Raw genomic sequence first — 27,718 nt, forward strand, 5'->3', positions numbered from 1 at the left:
TGATATAAAAACCAACCCGAATCTGAATGGCCACACATCCTAAGGATCAAAGGCAAGGTGTGATCTTTAAAGAAGAAAATAACTTAGTTTTGTTTCCAAAACGTGTCTCCATGAGCGTGATTCTGCTCCCTGGGGGCAGGGGTTGATGTCTGGGGACATCTGTCATTGTCACACTGGGGGGAGGGGGAGTCCTGCCATTGAGCGGCTGGGGCCAGGGATGCTGCTCGCTACCCCACAGCGCCCAGGACGGCCCCCTACAGGGGATGCCCCGGCCCCAATGCCAGCAGTGCGATGTCTGTCAGCACTGCCGAGGGGAAAGACCCTGGTCCATCACATGATCTCAAGTGGTAAAGCTCATATATTTAAAGAGCCATATAATCGTGGCCCAGTGGTCCCCTTGAGAGCACACATCCAACTGGCTCCTGTGCGGTACACTTAATCAGAACCACCCGAGCAGCTTTCTCTTAAGTAGATGTGCTTGTTCCTTGATAAAGCTTCAGAATCCAAGCAGATTTGTCTTTTGTGGTTGTTGTTTCCCCTCATTTTTAATAATATGAAGAAAAAAAATTTTTGCAGATTCTTTTTTAAAGCTCCAGAGGGGATTATTATGTGCACCCCAAGATTGAGGGACTGGTGTCAAGCTCCAAGTGATTCCTTCCTTCCCTCCCCTCCCTGACAACCCAGTAATTCCACCCGCCCACCTTCCTCCCCCCGAAAAACCTTAATTTAGAACTTTATTATAAACGCACACGTACCCTCGCCACGTGCCAGGAGCCTGCGAGGTGCACGCATCCCCTCATTTGACCCTCGCAGCCTGCGATCCTGTGAGGTACCTGCTCCTGTTTTATTTATTCCCATTTTACAGAGGAGTAAACTAACCCCCCAGAGGCGACAGAGCCAAGCAAGCAACCAGAGTAGACACTGGAACGTAGGCCCACCTTCCAGAGTGCACGACGCTCTCAACCTGTGCAAGACCACACAGCACTCAACGGATCGAGTTTGTGAACTTGGAGTTGGCCTCACTGACACCTAGCAACGGTGAAGGTTCTTCTGCTCATCACGCCTGTCTTCTCCCGCCCACCTCCCAGCCCGGAGCAACCCTCGTTCCCCAGGAAAAATAAAGTGCCACCCACTTCCCTCAATATCATTGCCCCCAAACTCCCACTTTGATTCCTGGCTCCTGAGTTCCCAAGTTCCTGAAAAATTCGGTCACCAATGTGAGCCTTTCTGCTTCCCCTTTGCACCCTGCATCCCAGAAACAGACCTGGCAAAATATGTCCAAAGCCCGTCTCCTGCAGCTCACTGCCTTGCCAAGGGGTTTCTGCCCTGTGCCCCCTTCTACACCAGACGATCAGCCAAAGTGGGGGGCGATTCCCCTCCACAATCCTCATAACTGACTTCTAACTGAGATCCCCCCCATTTCCTCCTGGCTAGTCAACCTCCTGCAAAACACCTGTCTGGGAGGGGGGGTCTCTCAGCCTCTATCCCACCTGCCTCCACCCCCCACTCCTTTCTCATCACTTGCAGACTCCTAACTCTCCATGTCTCCTGACAGCCCTTGGAAGCTTTCTGAAAGGAGCCTGACACCCCTCTTCCCTCATTTCCCCCCCATTCTGCTCTCTGGCCCTGTGCCAGCTCACCCTGTCCCAAGTTCCTCCATCACCCTCCCCAGCCAAGGGGACCCCTGCTCCATTGCAGTGCCCTGCCCAGCTAACCTGGAGCCCCCAGTTCCAGCCCCAATCCCTGGCCCTGACCCCTCCCTTCACAGGCCTTGACTCCCAACTCCAGCCTAGGTCCCCAGCCCCCCCTTCAGTGGACCCCGACCCTCAACTCCAGTCCAGATTCCCCTCCTCCTCAGCGGGATCCAACCCCCAATTCCATCTGCAACCCCCTCCCCAGCCAACCTTGACCCCCAGCTCCAGCCCCGAACTCCAACCCAAACCCCGGGCCCAGAGCCCCCTTCAGGAACCCCGACCCGCAACTCTAACTCGGGTCCCCGGCCCAGGCCCCTCCTCACAGAGCACGACCCCCAACTCCAGTCCGGACCCCCGGCCCAGCCCCCTCCTCACAGAGCCCGACCCCCAACTCCAGTCCGGACCCCCGGCCCAGCCCCCTCCTCACAGAGCCCGACCCCCAACTCTCACTCGGACCCCCGGCCCAGCCCCCTCCTCACAGACCCCGACCCCCAACTCTCACTCGGACCCCCGGCCCAGCCCCCTCCTCACAGACCCCGACCCCCAACTCTCACTCGGACCCCCGGCCCAGCCCCCTCCTCACAGACCCCGACCCCCAACTCTCACTCGGACCCCCGGCCCAGCCCCCTCCTCACAGACCCCGACCCCCAACTCTCACTCGGACCCCCGGCCCAGCCCCCTCCTCACAGACCCCGACCCCCAACTCGGTCCCCAGCCAAATCGCAGCCTTTCCAGGACCGCGCACCCGGGGCCGCCAGGGCTTCGCCTCTGCCCCGGCCGCGCCCTGCCCCCGGCGCTCGAGGCGGGGCCGGCGGACCTCGGCCCGAATCGCGGCCGCACGCGCCCTTACCTGCGCTCGGGCCGCCTCGGCCGCCTCAGCCCCGCCGCGCAGCCGAACCCACCGCGGGCCCGCGAGCGCTCGCTCCCCTCCGCGGGGGCGGGGCCGGCTCGCAGGGGGCGGGCACTGCCGGCCGGCGCGGCCAATCGCGGGCGCTGACGGCGGGAGATAGGGCTGGGGGCGGGGCGCAGGGCAGGCAGCGGGGTAGGCTGCGCCCTTGAGAGGAGGTGGGGCGCGGGGCGAGGGCGGGGCCGGCAGGCGGAGCGCTGAGTGGCACCGCGGAGGGCCACCCGCAAGGGGAGAACGCGCGAGGGGGCGGGACTATGCTAATATGCAAATAGGTACAGTGTGGTGGCTCCCGCCCCTGGGCGGGAAGCCGAATTTCAAAGGTGACTTGGTGACGCTAAGGAGGCGCGAGGCCGTTCCAGAGTTCGAATCCCGGATGGGGCCGCGGGTTCAAATCCAAATCCTAACCCACTTGCGGGGGAAGAACGTCCCATGCTAATCAGTCGCTTGACCTTCAGGACAATAATAATAACTGCTCCCTGTCGTTGAACGGTAGGAGACTAGGAGGCTAGGAGGCGAAATGATATTATCCCCATTTTACAGAAGTGGAAACTGAATCTCAGAGAGGTTAAACTCAAGGTCATTCGCCCAACCCTATCCAGGGTTTCTTATTATCGTAACTCCTGGGTCCTAATTGTAACACGCAGATTCCTGGGCCCCCACCCAGATGGAATGAACCAGAATCCTGAAGGAAACTGGACCCCTGGAATGGACATTTTTAACATGCTCCCCCCCGTTGATGTTGGAAAACATTTGGTATGCCTCCAAAAGTATCCAGCAGTCATGGAGGGGAGAGTTTCTTATATAGGAGGATAGAGCCATTGCATTCTGGGGCTTCCAGAACTTTGTGCAACACTGTTACTCTGTGATCTGAGCTGCTGGCCTCCTAGCTAGGCCCCCCAGGGCTGCTGTCATCCCCGCAGGAACCTCCCTGCTTGCCCCCCAGCCGTGCACAGACAGAACCAGGCGCCTGGGGAGAGCATGTCACTCCCCAGCTCCATCCCACAGGAGGCATTACTGTCTGCACAAGGGTTGAAAACTGATGTCCCCCAGGCAAGATGTGGCCCCCAAATTCTGAAAAAATCCTAAAAGTGTTGCCAATATTTAAAAATCAAGATTTTCACAAAGAGAAATCCAGATTTCCTAGGCGCTGTTGAAAAATTAGAAGGTCTGGCGATTCCTGCGCCCCAGAGACAGATTAGAGCAGGACTGGGGTGAGGCAAATGAGGCACTTTCCTCAAATCTAGAACCTAAACAGGCACCGCAAAACACTCACCATCAAGATAAATACTAGATAAATGCCATATTTTAAAAATTCAAAATAAATGCAGAAATAATCCATGATGAACAAAATAGCCAAAATTTTAAAGAAAGACAAGATTTGGGACTTCCCTGGTGGTCCAGAAGTTAAGACTTCGAGCTTCCACCGCAGGGGACGCGGGTTCGATCCCTAGTCGGGGAACTAAAATCCCGCATGCCACACGGTGTGGCCAAAAGAAAAAAGAAAAAAAAAGAGAAAAGAAAAAAGGCAAGATTTGATTCTGAGCTCGTGCAAACCACCTCCCTTGCTACTTTCTAGCCCCAGCCCTGTCGGATCCTGTCTTTATTTCAAATAGTGATGTTTTGTTCATCATGGCTTCCTTTGCAGTAAATATTGCATTAAAATGTGTATTCAGATGGCTGAATTTTTTGTCACCCGTGGTGAGTGCCTCACTCTCCTCACCCTAGTACCGGCCCTGCTTATAACTTTGCACGAAATCTGCCCTGAGCCATTTAGCAGATGGGAAAACTGAGGCCCTGCAGGTTTGGGGTTTTTTTAAATTTTATTTATTTTTTAAATCAATTTTTATTGGAATATAGTTGTTTTACATCCTGTAGGTTTTCCCCCAGGTAATATGGAATCATAGTGTCTGCCTGAGCCCTTCCACTGGCTGCAGTAAGTACAGGGTCCAGCAGGGCCTGTGAGATCTCTTCTGGGGACCACAGGGGAGAAGCACCGAAATGTTCCCACGATGCCCCACAGTCCTTGTCACAAAGGTCCCAACTCTTCCCACAGCTGCTTCCCTCACCCCCATCACTCACCCCCTCCCTCATCCTTCCAGTCCCTCATCCTTTACAAGTGGCGAGCTGACCTCCTCACCCCAAAGAAGGCGCGCCGGTGGGGAATGCGGAATCCACTTCTTTATTGCAGGAAGACTATTTCTAGAGCGAATGCTACACAGACCCCACAACGGGAGGGGGAGCGGGAGGACCCACATGCGGGGGATGAGGGGGCAGGGGCAGGGTCACAGCAAGCATGGCCTGGCACAGTCCGCAAACCCAAGGGGTGCCGAGGCAGGACGGGCCAGCCGTTGGGGCAGGCTCTGGCCCCCTCCTGCTGGAGAACCCCAGGGTTGAGGCAGGGCCTGGGGCAGGAGAGGCCTGGAGGCGAGCAGGGCCCCAGGGAGATTGTGCTATCAGGGTGTGTCCCTGAGAAAGGGCCGCAGACCCCTGCCCAGCCCCACTTTCTCTCTCACCTTCAAGTGGGAGGGGTCAACACCAGTTGCTGGTGGGTCCTGGACCTGCCAGAGGACAGGGGGGCTCAGCTGTGCTCAGATAGGATGCTACCTGTTCTTCCGGGGGTCTGTCCACGCACTGGGCAGTCACACACACACACACACACACACACACACACACACACACACACTCCCTCTCACAGTGGCCCCAGTAAATATTTGCGGAGTAAACAGCCACACAGATGCAGAGGGAAAATAATGCACTGCTACCAAGATGGACACACACAGTCCCTCTTACCCACATACAGTCCACATGGTCACATGACAGCAGCCACATGACCTCTCTTTCACATGTGTGCGCGCACACAGACACACACTCACACACAACGCAGCTTCCTCACACCTGATGACACCAGTGCTGCAAGTGGCCCCAGGGGGAGGCCCAAGCAGCAGGGAGCAAAGGGCCGCTCCAGCCACGTCCAGCAGGCAGCTGAGACCCTCAGTCCCGAGACCACAGGCAACTGAACGCTGCCGACGGGCACATGAGCTGGGACGTGGATCCATCCCCCATCAGGCCTTCGCATGAGACCACAGCCCGGGTGGCCCTGTGCTGAGACCACAAATGTGTGCTGTTGTAAGTTACTGAGTTTGCAGTCATGTGTCCCCCAGCAGCACCTGATGGACACAGATGTTGGGCTGACAGCCACCTTACTACAGAGCGCGGCAGCCCTGGTGTTTCTCAGACGGTTGGGACAAACAGGTTTACAGATGCTCTCTGCTTAATCACATCACCCATTCCTGAAAACGCAGCCATGTACAGTCACACTCTTGGAGGTGCCAAGGCTCAGACATCACAGGTGCCCAGTTGTGTTGGCAACCACGTGACCCATCCCTACATGCACCCTACACTGTGATCACGCCACAGACCATCACACACACAGGAGCCCCCCATACACGCTTAGACACAAGCCATCCTCCCAGCACATCCCACGGGGTCCCCCACCTCCCCCCCCCCAAGCCTACGGGTCACCTTCACCCTGTCCGACACGTTCTCAGCATGTCCCACAAGTGTAGTATCATCTAGACACAAAAACAGGATCTCACGGTGATGGGCACATCCTGCCTCCAGGACACACGCCTTCCTGGGTGACCCCGTCTGGGGGGCGCCGATAGGTGGGAGGAAGCACGCTTTGCAGAGCTCTGCATCCAGCCCCTCAGGTCCTGCTGGTGCTGGGTCCAGATGCCTGGCTCGGGACGGGGCCCGGCACCCCCTCCCCAGCACCCCAGGTCCCCTGCCCCAGGCTTGGTGGCGACGAGCTGTGTCGATCTCTGTCTGCGGGCTGTGTCCGGAAGCCCCTCCGTATTCATTCCGGACAGTCCCCTGGAGTTGTGCGTGGCCATTGGCCGGTCCCGGGCCTCCCCTGCCTGCCCCCCAGGCTGGCGAGGCGCAGCTGTGGGCCCTGTGGTTATTGCCTGGCAGCCCGAGACCCAGCCCGCAAGGCCCCCCACCAAGCTGTGGGGACAGGAGCGACAGGGGTGGTCTGGGACCTGGGGGGTGGGGGGGAGGGCACAGGCCAGAGGTCAAAAGGGATGGAAGGGGGAGGCGAATGTATGTTAAACCCCAAATAGGAGAAAACAGAATCTGAGGTCCATGTGCATTTCAACTCCCTCCTCCCCAGGAAGGTCACAGTGATCTAATGGGGGGGGGGGGGGGCAGGGGGCAGGTCTGGCTGGGGGCACCCAAGGGAAAGAGTCAGAGGTGGCAGTCCTGGGAGACATGGAGATGGGGGGGAAATTGGCGTCCTCGGTCCCCAGTGGGGACAGGCAGCATCCCCCATTTTCCTATGTGCTAGACCAAGGGGGCCACCTCCAGCACTTGGCTTTGGGGGGGGGCAAGTACAGACAGGGTGGGGGGCGGAGCAAAGAGGGAGGGGAAGGCAGAGTGACGCGACAGAGCTGGGTTGGAGCCCCAGGTGTGCCACGGGCTCGACGGGGCCTCAGTTTCCCCACCATGAGATGTTGGATGAAAGGAAAGAAGTGGAAGAGATGATGGGGGGAGGGGACAGAGGGAGGGGAGGAGAAGGAGGGGAGGGGAGGAGGAGGAGGGAGAGGAGGAGGAGGAGGAAGGAGGAGAGGGAGAGGGAGGAGGGGGAGGGGCCGGGGGCGGGAGGAGGGGATCACAGAACGTGGGGAGAGGCCTGGGGCCGGGCAGCGGGGCGCGCGGCGGGCGCTCTGGGCTCACATGAGCACGCATTTGCCCTTGATGCGGTCTGTCCTCTTCTGTTTGCTGGAGCGTTTGCCGTCGATGTTCAGGCTCATGTTCCGGCGCGTCTCCAGCGTGAGCAGCTCCTGGAAGAGCTCCTTGACGTTGTAGTTCATCTTGGCCGACGTCTCCATGAAGGCGCACTTCCACTCCTGGGCCACGGCCTGGGCCTCGCGGGTGTCCACCTCCCGCTGGGTCTCGTCGCACTTGTTGCCCACCAGCATGACGGGGATGTCCTCCACGCTGCCCTTGATCTGCACGATGAGCTTGTAGATGGGGCCCAGCTCCTCCAGCGACTGCTTGCTGGTGACCGAGAAGACCAGGATGAAGGCGTGGCCCTTGGAGATGGACAGCCGCTGCATGGCGGGGAACTGGTGGCTGCCCGTGGTGTCGGTGATCTGCAGCGTGCACACGCTCTTGTCGCAGCTGATGACCTGCCGGTAGGTGTCCTCAATGGTGGGGATGTAGGTGTCCCGGAACGTGCCCTTGACGAAGCGCAGGACCAGCGAGCTCTTGCCCACGCCGCCCGCCCCGAACACCACCACTCGGTAGTCGTTGCTCTGTTCAGGCATCTTCCACACGGGCGTGGGGGGCGGGGCCGGGAGGGCTCGCGTCGGCTGCTAGAACCCCAGACCGATCCTGCACAGAGAGGAGTGTCAGACGCCAAAGGCCACCCGGTTGGGAGGGGGTGGGAGGGGTGGCTTCTCGGAGGAGGCGGCATTTCTCCTGCATCCATCGTGGTTGATTGGTTGACTTGCCGCTCTGCTCTGCACGCAGGCTCAGAGCCAGAGCCTCTGCCTGTCTGCTTCCCCTCAAGGAAATCTGGGGCCTAAACTCATTCCCTGGGGGGACTCTGGGCTAGAAGAGGGAGATGCCAGTGTGGGGTGCACACCCACTGCTTTCTCCACCTGCGCGCTCCGCCAGCCCCCGGGGCGGCACTGGCTTGTCCCTGGCTCTGTGACCTGCGCGAGCTACTCTGCCACCCTGAGCCTCAGTTTTCTCCTCTGCAAAATGAGTAAAGCGGTGCCTCACTCCAGCCGTCATAAGCTCCCTGCTCTCCCCTCAGCCCAGAGGCTCTTCAACCTCTTGGGAGCTGTGTGGCAGGGCATCTTTAAAATGCAGATTGCAGGGCCTTGGCCCTGAAAGTGGTGAATCCTTTGGTCCAGGGCCACAGCCCTGGGAACCTCCATTTTAAAGTGCTTCTCCTCCCCTCATCCTGTAACTGTGATGCTGGTGCTGGAGGCCCAAGAATTTGCAAATCATGAAGCGGGTTTCCTATAGCAGCCCAGGCTGTAGATAAGAAAACTAAAATTTAGCCTAAAGAGAGAAACCCTCACTCCCTGAACTCCAAACCCAGACTATGGTGTGGCCTGCCCTGGCCTCCCGCTCAGGTCTGCTGTGTCCGGAGGAACAGAACTCCCTGCGTGGGGGTCCTCTCACCCTCTCTCCCCTCCCCTTTGTTCAGAGAGGTCCAGTGACCTCGGGAGGTCACACAGCGCAGCAATTCCTGAAATGATGGAGGTGGAGGAAGAACCGTGGCCTGGGGATGGGAAGGCAGGAAGCCTGTCTCCAGCCTCTGCGTCCTTATTTATAGAAGCAGCAGAGACCTCTTCCCTACCTCCTTCTCAGCCATCTCTGAGGGTGCCTGAATATGGGGCAGGATGTACAATGGGACAGAGATAACATGGCAAGATCACACCCGGTCATGCTACTTCCCTCAGGTGTGTGTTTGTTGGGGGGGGGGAGGGGGATGTGCAAGACCCAATGCTGTGAACCTGGCGGTGAAAACCTGGGCAAGTAAATGCATGTCCCCGAGCCTTGATGTTCTCATCTGTGAAACGGGAGCAGTCACAGTGCCCACTCCACGGAGCTGTTGGGACAAGCAGTGGCATAGCTGGATAAAGCCCTTGGCCAGGTGCCCGGCACACGAGAGCCCTTGATAAAGATGGAAGGACGTGTTTATCAATTACAAGGGCCCAGGGTGTAAAGCACTCGGCTGGTGGCGGGTTGGAAAGGCACGTTCTCAATGATCGAAAGTACCAGGTTTGTCAGAAAAAGACATATGGTGAAGGTAACCTCCGACACGTACCCCACAGATTACATGCCAGGCAAACTTGTATGCGCTTTAGCGGTTCTAACTCATGGGGGACTGTTTTTAGGCATCTCGGTGACAGGCATAGCATTGGGTGGGGGTCTGGCAGGGCTGCGAGCCTGGTTGGCAGTCACTGCCCTTTCCTGGGTGGGCACCTGGAGAAGTGGGCTCATCAGTGTGCAGCCAGGCTCCGCCACAACTGGCCAAGGGACCTGGGGTGGCCTGTGACCGTCGGTTCTGCCACCCCAGACCAAGCCTTTGCCTTGCTCTGGGTACAGACCCCCTGGCAGGGCTCCCGGCCAGTCAGCAAGGGTGTCCTCCAGGAGGGGTTCACCGGGGCCTGGGATCCCTGACTGGAGCCCCATTCAGTAACCCCCAAGCCCACGCCAGGGACCCACCTGGTGCCCTTTGAATCCCACCCTCACTTCCCATGGGCTGGGGTTGAGGGGAGGGGCCTGTGGGCACTGAGGCTCAAAAGGGGGTGGCACGGGCTCAAGGTCACAGCAGGGAGGTGGCAGAGTACAGCAGGATTTGAACCCGGCCCTGGTTGGCTACACAGCCTGGGGTCCTTCCCCTGTGCAAGGAAGACCACCCTGAGACTCCCAGACCAGGCGAAGCTGCCCAGTCCTGGGGCCCCGGAGCCCAGGGCTGCCGGGAGCCACCTCAGTTGCAAGAAAGCAGGCCCTGACCCAGGGGAGGGCCTGGGGGCCTGCGCTGCCTGCCCCGAGGGGGTCTGACATAGGGACTACCTGACCAGTGAGGGGTTTGAGGAGAGAGGGCCAGCTCTAGGGGGCCTGTGGGAGGGGAGGCCAGTCCAGGGGCTCCGGTTGGCCCAAGGAGTATCTAAGTGGTGGGGGAGGGGGTGTCCACCAGAAGAGGGGCTCCTGCATAAGGGCCTTGGCTGGGAGAGGGAGCAGGAGGGCTGAACGGGTGAGCGGTGGGGGGAGACGGGCTCGGGGCCCACCTGACTCCTCCTGGAGGGGCCCTGACAGCGGGACCGAGGGGGGGCTGCGGTGGGCCGGAGGAGGCTTGGCGGACGGGCTCCCGGTAAGTACCGTGGGGGAGGGGTGATGCCGGAGGGAGCTGTCCAAGGTGGGCGCGCGGAGGGCGGCCCGGCCCGGGCCCAGCCGGACTGGGCAGGGGGTTCCGGTGGAGGGCCCGGCGGGGAGGAGGAGGGCCTGGCCTCGCGGCCGGGGAGGGTGGGGCTCGGACAAAGGAGGGGCTCGTGGGGAGAGGACCTGCGGGCCTCACGGGGGGATGCAGCGGGCCCCGGCGCCCCGGCCCGGCCGCCTACCTGGGCGCTCGTCCCTGCGGCGCCGCCGCGGCTGCTGCTGGCCGGCTCCGTGTCCGCTCGGGCGCCGCCGCCCCCCGCACGCCCGCCGCCGCCCGCCCGAGCTGCCGCCGCCGCGCCCGCGCCCGTCCCCGCCCGTCCCCGCCCGCCGCCGGGCGCCGCGCTCCGCCCCTCCCCCGGGACCCGCGCCCCCGGCCAAGGTCACCGCCGCCCCGCGCCCCGCCGCGCGCGCGCGCAGCCCTGCCCGGACCCCCACCCGGACGCACCCCCGCCCCGCACCCCCGCCAGGACCCCGCTCGGACCCCCGCCCTGCATCCCAGCCTGGGGAACGCCGGGTCCTGCCAGGGGCGCAGTAGGGGTGGGGTCTGCTTCCCCGGGGAAGAAGCTGGCGCAGCGCAGGGTCACACGACAGCCAACGGCTGACTAAAGATGGGGGCAGAGCCGAGGTCACCCGGGAACAAATAGCAGAGGCCAGTTGGCAGAACTGAAGATAAGGGGACTGGGGGGACAGAATGGGACACCCTAGGGTTGGGGGGCAGTGGTCCAGCGCAGGGCCGCCCAAGGAGAGGGGTTGCATTGATGGAATGAATAATCAATCAATCAATAAACAGATGTATGAGAAGGCAGAGGGGGCCGGAGGGGGCTCGGGGCAATGGGGGTGTACCTGGAGACTAGTCCCCAGCGGGGGCTTTCTCCCGGCAGGGGTGGGACTTGGTCTGGCTTGGTGCCCCGAAGGGCAGGCCACCAAGGCAGAGGTGGCAACTGGGCCCTTGAGTCAGGAGGTGGGGGGTGCTTTTGAGGTGGGGGTGAACCAAGGGAGCCGAGGGGGAATGGATTTGCAGTTTTCTGATAGGAAACTATAATCTTCCTCAAATAGGAGTTGTCTCTGAGAGTAACTGTTTACCTTTGGAAAGCATCTGTGTGTTTGACGTCTGTGTGTCCACGTTTAAGCCAACAGGGTACCAGCAGCTCCTCTCTCCTGAAGACTTGGAGGGCAGAAACTTACCTCCAAGGAGACTGGGCTTTGGGATGCAGCACCTGGACCAGGCTGGGTGGGGTGGGTGTGAGATCACCCCAGGGTCCAAGCCTGTTAGAGGCAGGAGACTCTTAATGGGGAGGCTACACTAGGGCCCCACTTTCTGGGGTCACAGCAGTCGGAGGGTGAAAGAGGCTCTTCGTAAGGTAGTGAGCTCCCTGTCGTGAGGTGTGTGAGCAGATGATGGGCTGGAGCCCAGGGGCCCCTCTGGCTCTTGGCTGCTTGCTTCTTGCCGACTGTGGCTCATGGGTCATGACATGACACAACTTCCTGCTCCCTTGGAGAGGTGACCACTGTCCCCAAGACCACCTGTCTCCCCGAGAGGCTGGGCCTCTGAGGTTCATCCTGCTTCTGCAGTGTGAAGGGCCCCATTTATCCCTGACCCAGCCCCTCCACTGCATCTCCCAGCCTCTAGCACCTGGACCATCTCAGCCGCTGCCTCCAGCCCTCCTTTCACCCCGGCTTTCACCACTCAGCCTCTGCTGCTCTAATGCCACCCGTGGCTTTCTTCACTTCCGGGTCAAGGTCCAGCGTCTCGGCCTACTGTTCAAGCTACTCCTGACCCGACCCATCTCCCCTCCGGTTCCCCATCCATCTCTGGCTTCCTGGAGATGCTCCCCGGGTGCACCCCTCTCCTGCCCCATCCTAGGCCCCATGGGGCACGGCAGAGGGTGGCCCGGCCCCAGCCCCGCATCTCCAGGTGCCCTCAGCCAGTGACGGAGACAGATCCCTGAGCACACAGTTCCTACGCTCTGGCCTGGAGCACCGTGTCCTGGCTGAGCGCACCTCGGAGCCTCAGTTTCCCCATCTGTGAAGGAGGGTCACCTTTGTCTCGCCTCTCAGGGTTGCTGGGGCAGCCTCCTGTGGCTGCCGGGCGCACGGGCACTCAGAGACGACAGCCCCACTCCCTCCCGCTCCGACTGCCTGCCCGCCTCCGTCTCCCGAGTGACCGGTGGCGCTGGGCCGGGCCTCGGGCCTCGGGCCGGCCCTCTGGCTCCTCCGGGCGCCAGCCCAGGCCGGGGCAGGCTGACTCATGTGAAAGAGCGTAGGCACCGGCAGCGTTTCCACTCTGAGGCTGCTATTTATAGCTCCCAGGCCAGGCTCTTGGCCTCATGAGCCGGGGAGGACAGGCCCCAGAGTCTCCGCCTTGCTCTCCCTGGGCACGGGGCCCAACCCGCACCGGAGCACCCCAAACCAGGACCGCAGTTCCCACTTTCTGGTGGCTGGCCGGGAGAACCCTGGCCTTCATGAGCCAGTGCAGGAGTGGGTTGGGTCTTGCCGGCTCAGAGAAGGGAATCGGCTCCCCTGAAGTGGCCCAGCTGGGAAGAGGCGGGGCTGGGACCGGAGCGCGGGTCCATCAGGCTCTGAAGCCACAAGCCAGCTTTCCTGCTCTCCCTGGCTGTCTGGGGGCCTGACCCAGGGACCCACACCTGGCCTTTGCCATCCTAATCTGCAGAAGTCCTCTCAAATACAAAGGGACAGCCACTCACCTGGGAGGTCCCAGCTCCTCACCGGCCTTGCAGGCTACGGGCCTCCCGCCAGCTGCTTGGGGCGGGGGCTGCTCTCCAGGCCCCCCGTGTTGGGAGGAAGGCAGCTGGGTCTCATGCTCTGCTCTTTCTGTGCTCCTGGGATTAATGCAATTATGTGGGCGAAGCTGAGGCTGGGCGCCACGGCCTCTCACCAGTGCTGTTTGGCCCACAGAGGTTTTTAGTTTGTTTTAAAGTTTGGTGTCAACGTTTAAAAATAAGGAGCCCATTTGTCAAAACACAGTTCGCCTTGAAAAATGAAAGCGCTGGCGTCTTGAGCCTGAATTCTGCCCGTCAGCACCTTCAAGAGCTGGACCCCAGCCCCTGAAAGGAGATACTGGTCCCTCACTGAAGCCACCTGCCTGGCCCCTGGAGGTGGCCTGAGGGGCTCCTCCACATGCGGGGCTGAGTGGTCATCACCACCTCCAAGGAGCGGGGTCACTGGAGACTTCGCCGCCGGCAGGATGAACCCCTGCCACACTTGGCTCCTTCAACAGAGAGCCGGGGCAGCTTTGATCAGTCAGAGAAAAGAACTGTGACATGCAGGGAGACCTCAGGGCCTTTGCACAGGCCACTCCCTCTGCCAGAAAAGCTCTCCCCCGCTATTCTGACTCTCCTGAGGCCCTCAGAGATTTCCCCCCTGACCTCGCTGCTAAAATAGTCTGCGCCTCCTACGTGGCTCTCCCTCCATCTTGCTTTTTTATCTTCAGGGCATTTATTGCATTTTGTGTCCATCTGTCATCTGTCTCCCTCGCTAGAAAGAGAGCTGCCTTAGGTTCTGGGACAGTGGGTCTCACCTGGGGGTGATCCTCTCCCTGGGGGAAACTGGGCCATGACTGGGGACATTTGTGGTTCTCTTACTGCGGGGGGGGATCCTGGCATCTCGTGGGTGGGGCCAGAGAGGCTGCTCCACCCCCCCCACAGCACCCAGGGTGGCCCCTCAGAGGAGGACCTGGCCCCATGTCAGCAGTGCTGGGGGGACCCTGGGGTAGGGCAATGGATCTCAAAGGTGTCACCAGACCAGCATCCCCTGGGAGCTTGGAGGAAATGCAAAATCTCCAGCCCCGCCCCCAGCCAGGACTGGTGCTCATACCCTACAACGCACGGGATGGCCTGAATGTGCACAGTGCCAAGCCTGGGGTAGTGGTAGGGAGAGTTGGGGGTGGATGCTGTTCTAGGGGCCAGTGTGTCAGCCTGGTGGCAGGATCTGACTCAGAGGGATGCACAGCTAGTCCCTTGAGGGAGAGGGCATGTGAACCATAGCAGCCGTTTCCTTTGCTTTTTTTTTTTAGTTAATTAATTAATTTATTTTTGGCTGCGTTGGGTCTTTGTTGCCACACGTGGGCTTTCTCTAGATTTGGCGAGCCAAGGCTACTTTTCGTTGTGGTGCGCAGACTTCTCAGTGCAGTGGCTTCTCTTGTTGTGGAGCACAGGCTCTAGGCATGTAGGCTTCAGTAGTTGCAGCATGTGGGCTCAGTAGTTGTGGCGCACAGACTTAGTTGCTGCTTGGCATGTGGGATCTTCCCAGACCAGGAATCGAACCCGTGTCCCCTGCATTGGCAGGCGGATTCTTAACCACCGTGCCACCAGGGAAGCCCCCTTTGCTTTTTAAAAATATTTATTTATTTATTTGGTTATGCCTAGTCGTAGTTGCAGCAGGGGGGCTCCTTAGTTGTGGCATGCATGTGGAATCTAGTTCCCTGACCAGGGATCAAACCAGGTCCTCTGCATTGGGAGTGCGGAATCTTACCCACTGCGCCACCAGGGAAGTCCCTTCCTTTGCTTTTTAAATGCAGCGTCTCAGCTGTGCCCCCCAGGCACTGAGTGGGGGGCTCTGAACTGCCCACCTGCCCATCCTGGCTCTCTCCTGCCAGGCTAGGCACACAGCAATCACTTGGGCCCTTGGCCAGAACACTGCAGTCTGCCAGGTCAGCTGTTCCTGCCCCGGGAGCTGCAGAGGCCTGGCGGGTGGTGGGGTGGGGTCGGGGGAACGGGGTCTCCCTTCTGCAGCCCAGTCTGGCCTCAGCAACCTGACAGCCCAGAGAAGAGTTCTAGGGTCTCCCAGAACCACCCCCACACCCTGCAGCCCCGGCAGCAGCGCCTGCCTTCTGCCCTCGGGAGTCCCGGCCTAGTCGCAGCCTGCAGGTGGCTCTCCAAAGATCAGGTGGGTCGGTGGCTGCCTCTGCCCCAAAGCTGACAGACAGCTCAGGGCAGACACGGGCTGGTGGGCTGCCTGGCCCTCTCTCCCCAGCAGGACAAGGGTCCAGAGCTGGTGGTCAGGGCGGGACTGGAGGCACCGTGTGCAGGGACACACCATCCCGTCTGAGGCCTGCTTTTGGGGGCCCAAAAGCTGCAGACGGGCTGGGAATAGTGCTCCCCGCCACCCCGCCCAGCCCCACACTAATAACTTCTCCACCAGAAACGCAAACAGCAGACAACAGAAGCCGCGACACGCTGTTATTACGCTTGATTCAATCCGCGAGGCCTGGGCGCCGCCTCCTAATTTTCTCCTCTTTTGTCTCCAGATCAAGGAGGGGAACCCGGTTGACTCCATCCAGCTGTCGCCCGCACCAGGAGCCCCAACACCGTGAGGGCGGCAGGGCCGGTGGAGGGTGACGCTCTGCCGGGTCCTCAGTCAACCCTCCCACTTGCTGAGCCCCCTGCATTGGGGACCCCCTAGTCGTGCCACCAGGAGCTTGCCTGGTCGGGGCCAAGTGGCGGGGGGAGGCCTTGACCCAGCTGGATGCATCCAGATAAAGATGGTGCCTGGTGTTTTGTGCTGGGAGTTCTTTGTTTTTTTGTTTTGTTCTGCTTTCCTGGTCACGCTGTGCAGCGTGTGGAACTTCCCCGACCAGGGATCGAACCGGCGCTCCTGGCAGTGGACGCGCAGAGTCTTAACCCCTGGACCACCGGGGAAGGCATCTGTGCTACTTGGGAGCACCGGTTCAAGCGAAGGTGGCTGTGCCTGGTCGTCACCAAGCGCGTCAAACAGGCCATCAGCAGGTGTTTGCCCCCTTCTCCTCCGTGAGACACGCACACAGATCTCAAAGCGCCACTCCCTCGATGGCGCAAAGTTGCCTAGAGATGAAGGAAGGCTTTCACGGCCGACGTCCAGTTCTGTGTTGGGGCTGGTCCAGGGCCCCAGGCGGTGGGTGACCAGTCCGCAGGCTTCTTCAGCTAAAGCTGTCACCATGTGGCATCTCTCATGTCAGAGTTGGGGGGGCAGGGTGGAACCACAGAGCTGGCCTCAGAAGACCCTGGTCTAGGCTGGACACAGCCACCATCGGCTAGGGGATCTCAGGAGTAAGGCCAGCCTCTCTGGGGCCCCTGTCAGATGGGATGACCACTTCTCTTACTTCAACTTTCAACTTTAATCCTTGTCCAAAGCAGGGAGAGCTGATTAGAACTGATCAAGTGACACCATCACCCCTGTGACCCCAGGAAGCAGACCCCAGGGCTAACCTTGGCTCCTCTGACCACAGCAGACAGGAGGGGTGGCCTTGGGGGACCGCATGGGTCTTCTCTTACAACACATAGTATCCCCCAAACTTCTTGGGGGTCCCAGCATCCCTGGTGGGCCTGGAAGCAGTTTTGTTGGGGCTGGTGGGACCCTAGAGAGGGGCCAGAGCGCGGCAGACAGAGGCTGGGCAGGCTGGCGATCTGAGGACACTGGGGACCAGGGTGGCAGTGCCTGAGGGGCGGGGGGAGGGGCGGGCACTGGGGATTCCCCCCCTCGCTGGTGTGGCAGCTCCCTTCCTGGTCCGGAAGCTGGCTTAGAGGGAGGGGGGAATGATGTGGCCCTGAAGGCTCCAGTGTGGGGGAGGGAAGGGGAAATGTGGGGACCAAGGGGTGGATGGACTTGTGGTGTCCCCAGGGCACTCCAGGAAGCTGAGGGCTGGCGGGATGGTGGGAACCCTGTTGTGTGTATGCTTTAGGTGATGGGGGAAGGAGTATAGCATGGGGGACGCCTGGAGCAGACTGTTCTGCCCCGCCACGGGGGGCTTCTTACTGGATTAGGGGACACAGGGCCCCTGAGGGATCCTGTCCAGCCCCGTCCCAGGGGTCACACCCCCAGCTGAAGGCAGGCTTGGAACCTGGCAGCTCCATGATATCCCACCCACCTGGGGAGAAGGTGGAGTGAAGAGGGGGCAGGCGGTGGCCAGCAAGGCTGGGTTCAGGACGAGGTGGAGGTGATGTTCCCACGCCCACAGGGGTCACCTTCCCGGCATGGGGACAGGGTCAGGCCATGCAGGGTTCAGACGTGGGTCCCAGTAGAAGCCAGACAGAAGTTCCTGGAAATGGGCCCAAGACTTCCAGCAGCAGTGGGGTGGGGGCCCGATAGAGTGGAAGTGGGGGGTGTTGGACACAGGCCCTGCTTCGAGACTCCTTTTGACAGGGAAGAGGCCAGGCTGTGGCGGAGGCTGTGCAGCTGGCAGTGCCCTGGGTGCCCCCTGGTACAAGCAATTAGCTGCTCCTGGAACCTCCATTGGGCAGGAGTGGTGGGCTGGAGGCCCCACCGAGTCCAGGGCCACAGGGCGGAGGGGCCTGTCATCGCTGGGAAGCTTCAACAGCCCCACTGCTGCAGCCCGACTTCCCGGTGTGGGTCTGGGCAGCCGTCGTGAGGCAGAGGAAGGAAACCAGAGGTTCTAGGAAAGGGCCTGGACACACAGCCGAGCAGGCGAGTGAGGACCCTGGAAGGGTGTGAGTAACTGGAGGGGGCTGGGGAAGCCGAGGCCGCGCCTCTGGGCTTGGAGGCTGACGGTCAAATCCCCGGGGAAGGGCCCTCAGCCCCCGCTCATCCCCCAGCAGGCGCCGGTTGCCGCGACTACACTAACAGAGCTTGGTGCCACGGAGGGGAAGGTGTGCGCCGGCCCCATGGGGCTGGTAGGCTCCTGCGCTCCCGGAGGGGGGGTTCTAGCTTCATCTGTGTCTGGGGGTGGGGGGAGGCGAGTCACGTGGCCCCTGACCCTGGCCTGCGGGAGTCGGCCATGCCCTGGAGACCCGGTGGCCAGGCCGCCCCAGGCCTGCCCGCACGTCTTTCCGGCCCTGGATTCCTGCTGATTCGGAGAACCGAGCTCAGCCCGGCCCAGCGCCCCAGACCCTGGAAAGCAACCTCCCCGTGCAGGGGGGCCACACCAGAAAGCAGGGAAGAAGACGGCGGCTCCGAAATCCCCGGAACCTCCGTCTCCCCAGAAGCACAGCCTCGGGGGCAGGAATCAACAGCCTCGGGACTAACGGAGGCTCCCGGCTGGGGAGCTCCTTTCAGACCGCCCCCAGGGCGCCACGTGACAGCGCCTGGACCCGCTGCTAACCCTGGGGACAGGCCAGCCCCGTGCTACAGGGCTCCAGGGAAGGCTTAGGGGGTGGCTAAGATGTTGGCATTGGAACCAGGGGCGTGGAGGACAGAGGCTGGCCACTCCCGCCCTCGTCCGCAGCTGGGGGTGGGGAGCGTCTGGGTCTGACCCCACCTGGACGCCTGGGCCCACCTCCCGAGAGTCACCAGATTCCCACACCTGCGGATGACATGGCCACACAGGTTTGGTAAATATTTTTAAGAGAAGAATCTGTAAAAGTAGGAGCTGTGCCCCAAGGCTCGGGATGCAGGATCTGGGGCGCCGTGCGGTCCGGGAGGCGCCTGTGTGCGCAGGCACGGCCCAGGGGCGGAGCTTGGCCCCTGGGGGCGGGGCTCCGGCGGGTGGGGGCGGAGCGGGCAGCAGGCGAGGCCGGTCACCACTTGAGGAAGACCATGCCCGCCAGGACGGCGTAGCCCAGCACCAGGAAGAGGACCTTGAGGAGCCGGTCGCTCTTCTCCTCCAGCTCCTTGGCCAGGATCTCGAAGAAGGTGACGAAGAGGAACGTGCCGCCCGCCAGGCCCTGCAGCAGCACGGAGGCCACGCTGCTGGGCACGCCCTGGGCGCTCTCGATGCCCAGGCCCAGGCCGATGCCCAGGGGGATCATGGCGCTCACGGTGACGGCCAGCTTGGCCGCGTCCCTCAGGGCCATGGCGCTCCTGGCCATGCTGATGCCCAGGGCCACGGCCACCAGCGTCTCGTGGATGGCCACCCCCACGAACAGGCTCACCACCTTCTCCCCCTCCTCCTGCAGGCCCAGGGCCAGGCCCTCGAACACCGAGTGGGCCGACAGCGCGAAGACCAGGCTGAGGAGCCGCAGCGGGCTGGAGCGCGACAGCTCCTGGACGCTCAGCGCGTGGCTGTGCGCGTGCGGCTCCCCGTAGAGCGCGTGGCCCCGCGCGCCGCCCATGAAGGGGCTCTCGTACTCCGAGTCGCTGCCCGCGTCCGAGCTGGCGTTGAACGTCTCCAGGTCGATGAAGGCCGGCCTCTCCTTGCGGAAGGTCAGGACGAGCTGCTCCAGGAAGACGGTCATGAAGAAGCCCAGCAGCATGATGGTCTCGGCCAGGGGGTAGTCGGTGCTGATGTGCCCGAGACTCAGGACTTTCTGAAGCTGGAGCGGGGAGGGGCGCGAGAGGGGGGAAAGGACGCGAAGAGGGTCAGAGGCGCGCCAGCCGGGACCCGCACTGCCCACGCAACGGGCTCATCAGACGTCACCTTTCAAGAAGCGGAAATACCCACATCATACAGCTTTTAAAAAGGGGAGAGCGAGGTGGCTCATCCTTGATGGATTTAAAAATAAAGGGACTCCCCTGGTGGCGCAGGGGTTAACACTCCACGCTCCCAATGCAAGGGGCCCGGCTTCCTCCCGGCTGGGGAACTAGATCCTGCACGCGCGCCACAACTAAGAAGTCCACGTGCTGCACCTGGGACCCGGCACAGCCAAAACATAATAAAATACATATTTAAAAATAAAAACTCTATTAGAAAGGGACCAGGGTTCACCTCAGGTCCACTGTGGGAACCAATTTAAAAATAGCGCAGTGGGCTGTATTGTGACCCCTGAAAGACACGTCCTGGTACCAGGAACCTCCGAACGTGACCTCACCTGGAAGAAGCGTCTTTGCAGATATAACTGAGGTGCGATGGGCTGAACTGGGCTGAACTGTCCCCCCCCCCAAAAAAGAAATTTCTATATAAAAATCTCCCAACCCCTAGGGTCTCAAAACTAACCATATTTGGAGATGGGGTCTTTAAACAGGTGATTCATGTAAAAGGAGTGTGTTAGGGTGGCCTTCATCCACTAGGACTGCTGTCCTTACAGGAGGAGGAAGAGCCATCCTGTGAAGAGACAGCAAGAGGTGGCCGTCTGCAAGGCAAGGAGAGAGGCTGCAGGAGGACCCAGCCCTGCCGGCACCTTGGTCTTGGACGTGCAGCCTCCAGCCCTGGGAGAGAATAAGTGCCTGTTGTTTAGGCACTCCATCCCCTCCCCACCCCCAAACCCTGTCTCGGGTCTTCTGTTATGGCCACCCCGGGAAATTCATTCATAAGGATTTTGAGATGACATCATTCTGGATAGGATGGGTCCTTCATCCAATGGCAGGTGTCCTTCTGAGACAGAAGAGGAGAGACACACAGGGAGAGACCACATGGCGATGGAGGCAGAGCTGGGGTGATGCTCACACAAGGCACGGGATGCCAAGGACCGCAGACGATCCCCACAAGCTGGGACGGGCACAGGATAGACTCTCTCTCATGGCTGCAGAAGGACCCAGCCCACTGACACCTCGGTCTCGGACTTCTGGCCCTGATGTCTGCAAGCCGTTTGCTTCTACATAACCTGGAGGCTGTTTCGGAGGCCTCCCACTGCTCCATCCTCCTGGGTGAACGTGCTAAGAACGAGTGAGGCTCGCCGGCACATCCAGCCACCCTCACCAGATCCCCTGAGCCAGCGCCATCCAACAGAACATTCCAAATGGTGGAAATGTTCTCTATCTGTGCTGTCCGATATGGATGCCACTAGCCTCGCGTGGCCCATGAGGACTTAAGGTGTGGCTGGTGTGGCTGAGGACTGGCGCACTGAATTGCTTTTGAGTTCAATTCACTGAAACCTGACACACTGGACTGTGAGGCAGGCGCTCTGGCTGAGGCTGGCGGATGGCCAGGAGGAGGGGCCTGGCCCCCTGAGGCGTGGGAAGCACGGGGCAGGGACGCGGCCCGGCAGCAGTTCTGGGAGGACCGTGAGAGGGCCCTGAGCACTGAAGGGGGACGGGGAGGGGCAAGGTCATTGCAGCAGTCCAGGCCAGGGGATGACACTGTGGGAATGTGGAAAATGGGGGTGGGGCTGGGGTGCAGAGGGCCTCAGAGAGGACTCCGATCTTATCCTCACTGCTGCCAAGTGCACGGGTTTCCCACGCTGTGTAACAGGGGAACACAAGCTTAGCCGCATAAAACACCTCGCAGCCCTCAATGTCAGGAGTCCGGGCACAGGATGGGGCAGGTGGATAAAGCACACGGCACGGCGGGGAGGCCCATGTGGCCTCGGACCAAGGGTGGCTCCCAGAAAACCGAGGGCCCGACAATCAGGAAGGACTGAACCCACCTCACAACCATGTGGATTCAGAGGCCAATCCGTCCCTAGTCAAGCCTTGATATGAGACCACAGCCTAAAAGATACCTTGACTGCTGCCTCATGAGAGCCAGCAGCAGAGGACCCAGCCAAGTGGGGCCCAGTCTCCTGACCCACAGAAGCTGTGCAGGGATAAACGTGTGTTGTTTTAAGATGCTAAGTTTGTTATCATTTGTTACGCAGCAGTAGCTAGCTGATACAGATATTGAAGGGAGGCCACAATCGCCAGCTTCAGGACAAAGTGCATGTGCCCAGGACAGGTGGTTTGGTCAAGTAACGACTGATGAGCCCACCAGTTGGGAACCCCCGGTCTAGTTCAAACCCGTTGTTTACTAGATAAGACCCAGAGAGGAGAAGCAAGCAACTCACGGTCACAAGACAAGTTCATTTTCTACTTCCCATCACCCTTACAGTGTCAAGGCCCCCAAACCCAGTATCAGGGTTGAAAAGCACCAGAGATGGGGGAGGGGCAAAATAAGAGTAGGGGATTAAGAGGTACAAACTGTTATGTATAAAACAAATAAGCTACAAGGATATGTTGTACAGCATAGGGAATATAGCCAATAGTTTACAAGGACTATAAATGTAGCATAACCTTTCAAAAACTGTGAATCACTATGCTGTATACCTGAAACTTACATAATATTGTACATCAACTATATCTCAATTTAAAAAAAGAAAGAAAGAAAGAGAGGAAGGGAGGGAGGGGGAGGGAGGGAGGGAGGAAGCAAGGAAGGAAGAAAAGCATCAGAGACCCTTGACCATAAGATGCCGAGGGCTGCTACTACCACCCACGGAGCCTTACCTTTTCCCTCACGGCCGGCAGTAAAGCATTGAAGCACGTGGCCAGAAAGACACCACCTCCAAAGGTGTTGCAGAGCGAGAGAATCTTTTTCGAGCGATGGGCCTTCTCAAAGTCCGTCTCGATGATCTTCACGGGGAGCAGGGAGCCCAGCAGCATGAAGAAGAACACGCCCACCATGCAAAGGATCTTGGCCACCAACAACTTCATCATGGTGGCGGCCCGGGCTGCTCCGGTCACCGGTCACTGCAGGGCCAAACCATGTGTGGGCACACACTCCCGTCCTAGGACGCGTTATGGGGCCCAGCCGCACAGCCGGGGGCTCATGCCTCAGTCCAGCCACTGTGAACGCCAGGGGCAACCACGTCAGCTGTTGGACTGGTTATCTGACCAGCTCGAGCGACCAAGCCCTTCATCCCCTGTACTTCACCCCATTCCAGGCCTGGCACACGTCCCTGCCTCCTGCAGAAAATTCTCCGCGCTGCACTGTCCAAGACGGCAGTCGCGAGCCATGTGTGTCTAAGTTAATTAACATTAAATAAAACGTAGGGACTCCCCTGGTGGTCCAGTGGTTAAGACTCTGCGCTTCCACTGCAGGGGGCACGGGTTTGCCATCTCTGGTCGGGGAACTTAGATCCCACATGTGGCATGGCCAAAAAAAATGTTTTTTAATTAAAAAAATAATATAAAACATAGAATTCGGCTCCTCAGTTGTGCTACCCACATTACAAGTGTTCTGTAGCCACTTGAGTCTAGCAGCCGCTGTACTGGACAGAGAACATTTCCATCACTGCAGAATGTTCTGGTCCCGCTGCCCTTACATAAAGTCCAAAGGCTTTACCCTGAGGCAAAGGCTCCGCACCATCAGCTCAGGCTCCACCTCCCCTCACTGGCCTTTGTGGCCCCTCAACTGTGGCAAGCCCGTTCCCACCTCAGGGCCTTTGGCCTGGACTGCTTCTCTCCCCTGACCTTCCAATGATGTTTGTCTTTCAGGCCCTCAGAAGGGCCTCCCCCTGCCCTAAAGGGCATCCCCTGTACCCACCGCAAGGCCTGGCGCAGAACAGATGCTCAGTAACCGCTGGCTGGACAAACGTACGAGCTGAAGCATGTGGACCCCTTTATGGGACTCAATGAACCAAAGTGAAGCACATTTCGCCCTAGATAGACGGGAAAGTGTCACCATTAGTATGAGGGGCCGCGGCTGCTCCTCTGTCCTTAGGCTTTCTCCCCAACCTCCCAGTTCTCACTGCCCGCGTCCCCACGTCAGCTCAGATGCCACCAGTGGAGAGCTGTCTCCCACATCGTCCCCTGGCATCACTAGTGCTACAGGGAACTACATAATTTAGAGTCCCTGAACGTCCTCGCTCGCCCTGGGCTGCGACTTCCACAGGAGCGGGAAGTCTGTCTTCCCCCGCCCAGAGCCAGGTACACAGTATGCGTCTAATAAATACCTGCCGACTGTCGGGATGGCCCAGTCCGTAGCGTGGGGGTGAGACTGGCCCGGACGCCCTCAAACCGGGGGCTGATGGGGCTGGGCAGAGGGCACGGGCTCATTCATTCATCCTTTCACTCAGCACTTATTGAGCGCCTTCTGTGTGCCCCGCGCTGCACCCGGCGCCCGCTCCAGAGGGGACAAGTCGCGCTCCATTGGGATTTGCCGGACGCAAATCACGCAGAACGCCGGTAAAGGCGGGGCCTCGGCTAACGAGCCGCAGAGCCCGCCAGGCCCCGGGCCGCCCCGGCCCCCAGCCCCGCCCCGGCCCGCACGTACCTCCGCTGAACCCTCGCCCGCCTGCCGGAGCCGCCCGCCGCTCAACCGCCGCGCGGTGTCGACCCCACTGCCGAGCTCCCAGCGGAGCCCTGCTCGGCGCGCCGCTGCCCACGGCCCGCCTACGCCCCCTGCCCATTGGTAGCCCCAAGCTCCGCGGGCCAAGTTCTCCATGCCATTGGCTTTTACGGATGTCACTCACCATGAGACTCCACCTCTCCTACCGGCAAGGGAAAGTAGTTTCCTCCCACTGAGCAGCGGGTACAGCCACCGGGCGGGAAACTGCGACCTTAGAGGAAGGGTTCCGGCAAGGTTTGGCTTCCAGAGCTGTCCAGGGGCTCCTGGTGCTGAATTCCGCTCGGATCGAGGTTTGGCCATTGTTAGAAAACGATTTGCTATGAGTGACTGTCTCTCTTGGAGCGTCCTCGCTGCTGATGCCCTTCCCGTAGGTTTAAGATGCAAATTTATCCCTTCAACATCTCTGCCTCCTGTGTGCCTGGACCTTTTCTTGGAGAACATCTGTCAACAAAACAAGGATCTCTCCCCTTTCGGAGCTTATGTTCTAGGAGAAAAAATAACCTACAAACATAGTAAGTAATAAAATTATGTCAGAAGGTGACAAGATCTCTGGAATAATAGAGCCCAGTAAGGGTTATCAAGAGTGCTGGGAGGTGGCTTGGGCTGATATATAAGGTAGATAACCAACAAGGACCTGCTGTATAGCACAGGGAACTCTGCTCAATATTCTGTGATAACCTATATGAGAAAAGAATCTTTAAAAAATGAATATATGTATATGTGTAACTGAATCACTTTGCTGTACACCTGAAACTAACACAACATTGTAAATCAACTATACTCCAATAAAAGTAAAATATATATGAAAAAGAGGCTTGGGTGGTAGATTGCTATTTGGGGATTTTTTGTTTGTTTGTTTGTTTTTTGGGATATACACCCAGGAGTGGACTTGCTGGGTCAAATTAATATTTTTTTAGACAGGGAGAAGGAGATATTTTTTTGAAAAATAGCTTGATCCACTGCCCCATAAAAGCAATCAGACTTACGAAAGAGAGGACTGTATTCATTTGTTAACTAAAATCTTATTGTCAGCCTACCATGAGCCAGGCATAGGGAGAGCTGCTAAGAATAAAGTGGAGAATGCTACAATACAGATGAACCTTGAAGACATGAGGCTAAGTGAAATGAGACAGTCACAAAAGGATAAATACTGTGTAATTCCACTCATAGGAGGTTCCTAGATTAGTCACAACTATACAGACAGGAAGTAGATGGTGGGGGGGCAGAGGCTGGGGGGGGTGGGGAATCAGTGTTTCATGGGGACAGAGTTTCAGTTTGGGAAGATGAGAAAGTTCTGGAGATGCAGGGTGGGGATGGTTGCACAACAATGTGAATGTAGTTAATGCCACTGGGCTGTGCACTTAAAAATGGTTGAAATGGTAAATTTAATGTTATGTATATCTCACCACAATTTTTGAAAATTTTAATAAAATGGAGTGAAAAAGCTCATGCCCTCACAGTTCACAGTGTAGTGGGAGAGACAAGTATTAATGAAATAATAACATATTATTAGACAGATTTCTTTTTTTAATATAAATTTATTTATTTATTTATTGGCTGTATTGGGTCTTTGTTGCTGCATGCGGGCTTTCTCTAGTTGTGGTGAGCGGGGGCTTCTCAGTACAGTGGGTTCTCTTGTTGCAGATGGAGCACGGGCTCTAGGCACACGAGCTTCAGTAGTTGTGGCATGTGGGTGTCGGGAGCCGTCTGGACAAGCCAATGCTGTGACAACGTCACCAGGCTCCAAGGAGGACTGCAAGGCGAGAACTCCTTGGAAGGGCATTTCGGAGCAGGAGGATCACAAGGCAACAGCTCCGCAAGGACAGGCCCCAGACCATCTCCACCCATTTTACATTCTGTTCTTTGTTTCTTTGTAATACTATGCTTACTAGGAATCTTGATTAGCCCAGCATGTTCTTTCCCTCTGAAGCAAGGTCCCCTGGAAGAACATTCCCTGGGGGAAACTCAGAAATATTTCTAGAAAGAGGGGCACCATTTAGGGAACCAGGAATGAGAGGAGTGTTTAGGTTATTACCATCCACTTCGCCTCCCTGTTTCTATGTCCCCAGGAAAGAACCAGGGCTTGACACATTCTTTCTACGTGTCTGCCCCACCAAGTCTGCTCCCACCACTCCTTGGTGGAAAAGGCAGGCACTTCAGGCTACTAAATGCTGGAGAACAGAGAGGTTTGGCTTTTATTGTATACTCTTTAAACTTAGGAATGCTCATGATTGCAGCAGGCATAAGTATAGACATAGACATTAGGCATAGGTATGGGTGCTAAGGGCTATAGTTTGCTTAAGATATAAGATTAAGAAGTCATTTATACATGCTTACCTCAGAGTCACAGAGTTTGCAAGGTACATGAGAACAATATAACCTTTTGTAATAAGAGCAATGCAATTGTTAGGCCCATGGGGGCAAGAAGATGCTGTGACTTAATGGGATGATTTCAGAGTAAATTGTTCCCCCGACCCATAACTAAATGTTCCAGATCTGAGATTTGAGAAGTTGGGAAGGGTCCATAACGAAAGAAAAAAAAAAAACTGGTAGATGCTGCGGGAAGATATGCTCTGTCATAAAAGGTTTTTTCTGAGATATGCTTACTATATAAAAACACAAAGCTCTGGCAATAAAAAAAGATCCTGCATAGCTGACACAGGCCTCCTCGTATCTTCCTTGCGCCAACGCCACTCATCCCTTGGGTACTCCTGGACCCGCCAGAGCTGGACTTCAGCATGTGGGCTTAATAGTTGTGGCTCACAGGCTCTAGAGCACAGGCTCAGTGGTTGTGGTGCACCAGCTTAGTTGCTCCGTGGCATGTGGGATCTTCCTGGACCAGGGCTCGAGCCCATGTACCCTGCACTGGCAGGAGGATTCCCAACCACTTTGCTACCAGGGAAAGCCCTTAGGCAGGCTTCTAAGGTGGTTCCAAATGATCCCCACATCCTAGGATTCAGATCCTTATATAATCCCCTCTCCTTGAGGCTGGGATGCACCCGGTGACTTGATTCCAACAAATATGATATTTTTAAGTGATGGGATGTCCTTCCCATGATTAGGTTTCAGAAGACTGACTTCTGTCTTCCTGGACAACTCTCTCTATTGCCTTTTTGCTTTTGTGCTTTGATAAAGCAAGCTGAGATGCGGAAGACGCCCACATTGCAAGAAACTAAGGGTGACCTCCAGCCAACAGCTGAGACCCTTGGCACAAGAGCCTGCAAGGAACTGAATCCTACCAACGACCACGAGTGATCTTGGAAGGGGGCCCTGCTCCCACTGGACATTCAG

The 27,718-nt window shown here is 58.5% G+C and overlaps 3 protein-coding genes across 8 annotated transcripts in view; all 3 read right to left on the bottom strand.

Moving 5' to 3' along the window:
* Positions 1–2,584, bottom strand: part of GNG7 (G protein subunit gamma 7) — a 147,296-nt gene extending 144,712 nt beyond the window's left edge. The window contains exon 1 of the mRNA XM_057709866.1: positions 2,545–2,584. The gene's annotated coding sequence lies outside the window, so the exon portion shown is untranslated. The remainder of the gene's footprint in view (positions 1–2,544) is intronic.
* A 4,747-nt stretch (positions 2,585–7,331) lies between these two features.
* On the bottom strand, positions 7,332–10,777 carry DIRAS1 (DIRAS family GTPase 1). The gene is made up of 2 exons (XM_057710304.1): positions 10,743–10,777; positions 7,332–7,995 (listed from the first exon to the last, which is right to left on the bottom strand). The coding sequence occupies exon 2, from the start codon at positions 7,926–7,928 to the stop codon at positions 7,332–7,334; it is 597 nt and encodes a 198-aa protein (XP_057566287.1). The 5' UTR covers positions 7,929–7,995; positions 10,743–10,777.
* Positions 10,778–18,845: 8,068 nt separating this feature from the next.
* Positions 18,846–24,471, bottom strand: SLC39A3 (solute carrier family 39 member 3). 6 transcript variants are annotated; one of them, XM_057708041.1, is made up of 5 exons: positions 24,353–24,450; positions 24,033–24,112; positions 23,624–23,738; positions 22,585–22,923; positions 18,846–19,763 (listed from the first exon to the last, which is right to left on the bottom strand). In XM_057708041.1, the coding sequence occupies exons 4-5, from the start codon at positions 22,792–22,794 to the stop codon at positions 19,029–19,031; spliced, it is 945 nt and encodes a 314-aa protein (XP_057564024.1). In that variant the 5' UTR covers positions 22,795–22,923; positions 23,624–23,738; positions 24,033–24,112; positions 24,353–24,450; the 3' UTR covers positions 18,846–19,028. The 6 variants fall into 6 exon arrangements, with proteins under 6 accessions (XP_057564024.1, XP_057564025.1, XP_057564022.1 ...); XM_057708042.1 differs by lacking the exon at positions 24,033–24,112 and having other exon boundaries at positions 22,585–22,827; positions 24,353–24,470; XM_057708039.1 differs by lacking the exon at positions 24,033–24,112 and having other exon boundaries at positions 24,353–24,470.
* Between the last annotated feature and the right edge of the window lie 3,247 nt (positions 24,472–27,718).

This window comes from Hippopotamus amphibius, chromosome 15 (genome assembly GCF_030028045.1).
Source record: "Hippopotamus amphibius kiboko isolate mHipAmp2 chromosome 15, mHipAmp2.hap2, whole genome shotgun sequence".
NCBI classification, from domain to species: domain Eukaryota; kingdom Metazoa; phylum Chordata; class Mammalia; order Artiodactyla; family Hippopotamidae; genus Hippopotamus; species Hippopotamus amphibius.

What these genes read in the sequence shown, in the direction of transcription:
- DIRAS1 (XM_057710304.1), bottom strand. Translation starts at nt 7,928, where the DNA reads ATGCCTGAACAGAGCAACGACTACCGAGTGGTGGTGTTCGGGGCGGGC.
- SLC39A3 (XM_057708043.1), bottom strand. Translation starts at nt 22,794, where the DNA reads ATGATGAAGTTGTTGGTGGCCAAGATCCTTTGCATGGTGGGCGTGTTC. An exon ending in TGCCGGCCGTGAGGGAAAAG is followed by an intron (nt 19,764 to 22,584) that starts GTAAGGCTCCGT and finishes TCCCCGCTCCAG; the next exon opens with CTTCAGAAAGTCCTGAGTCT.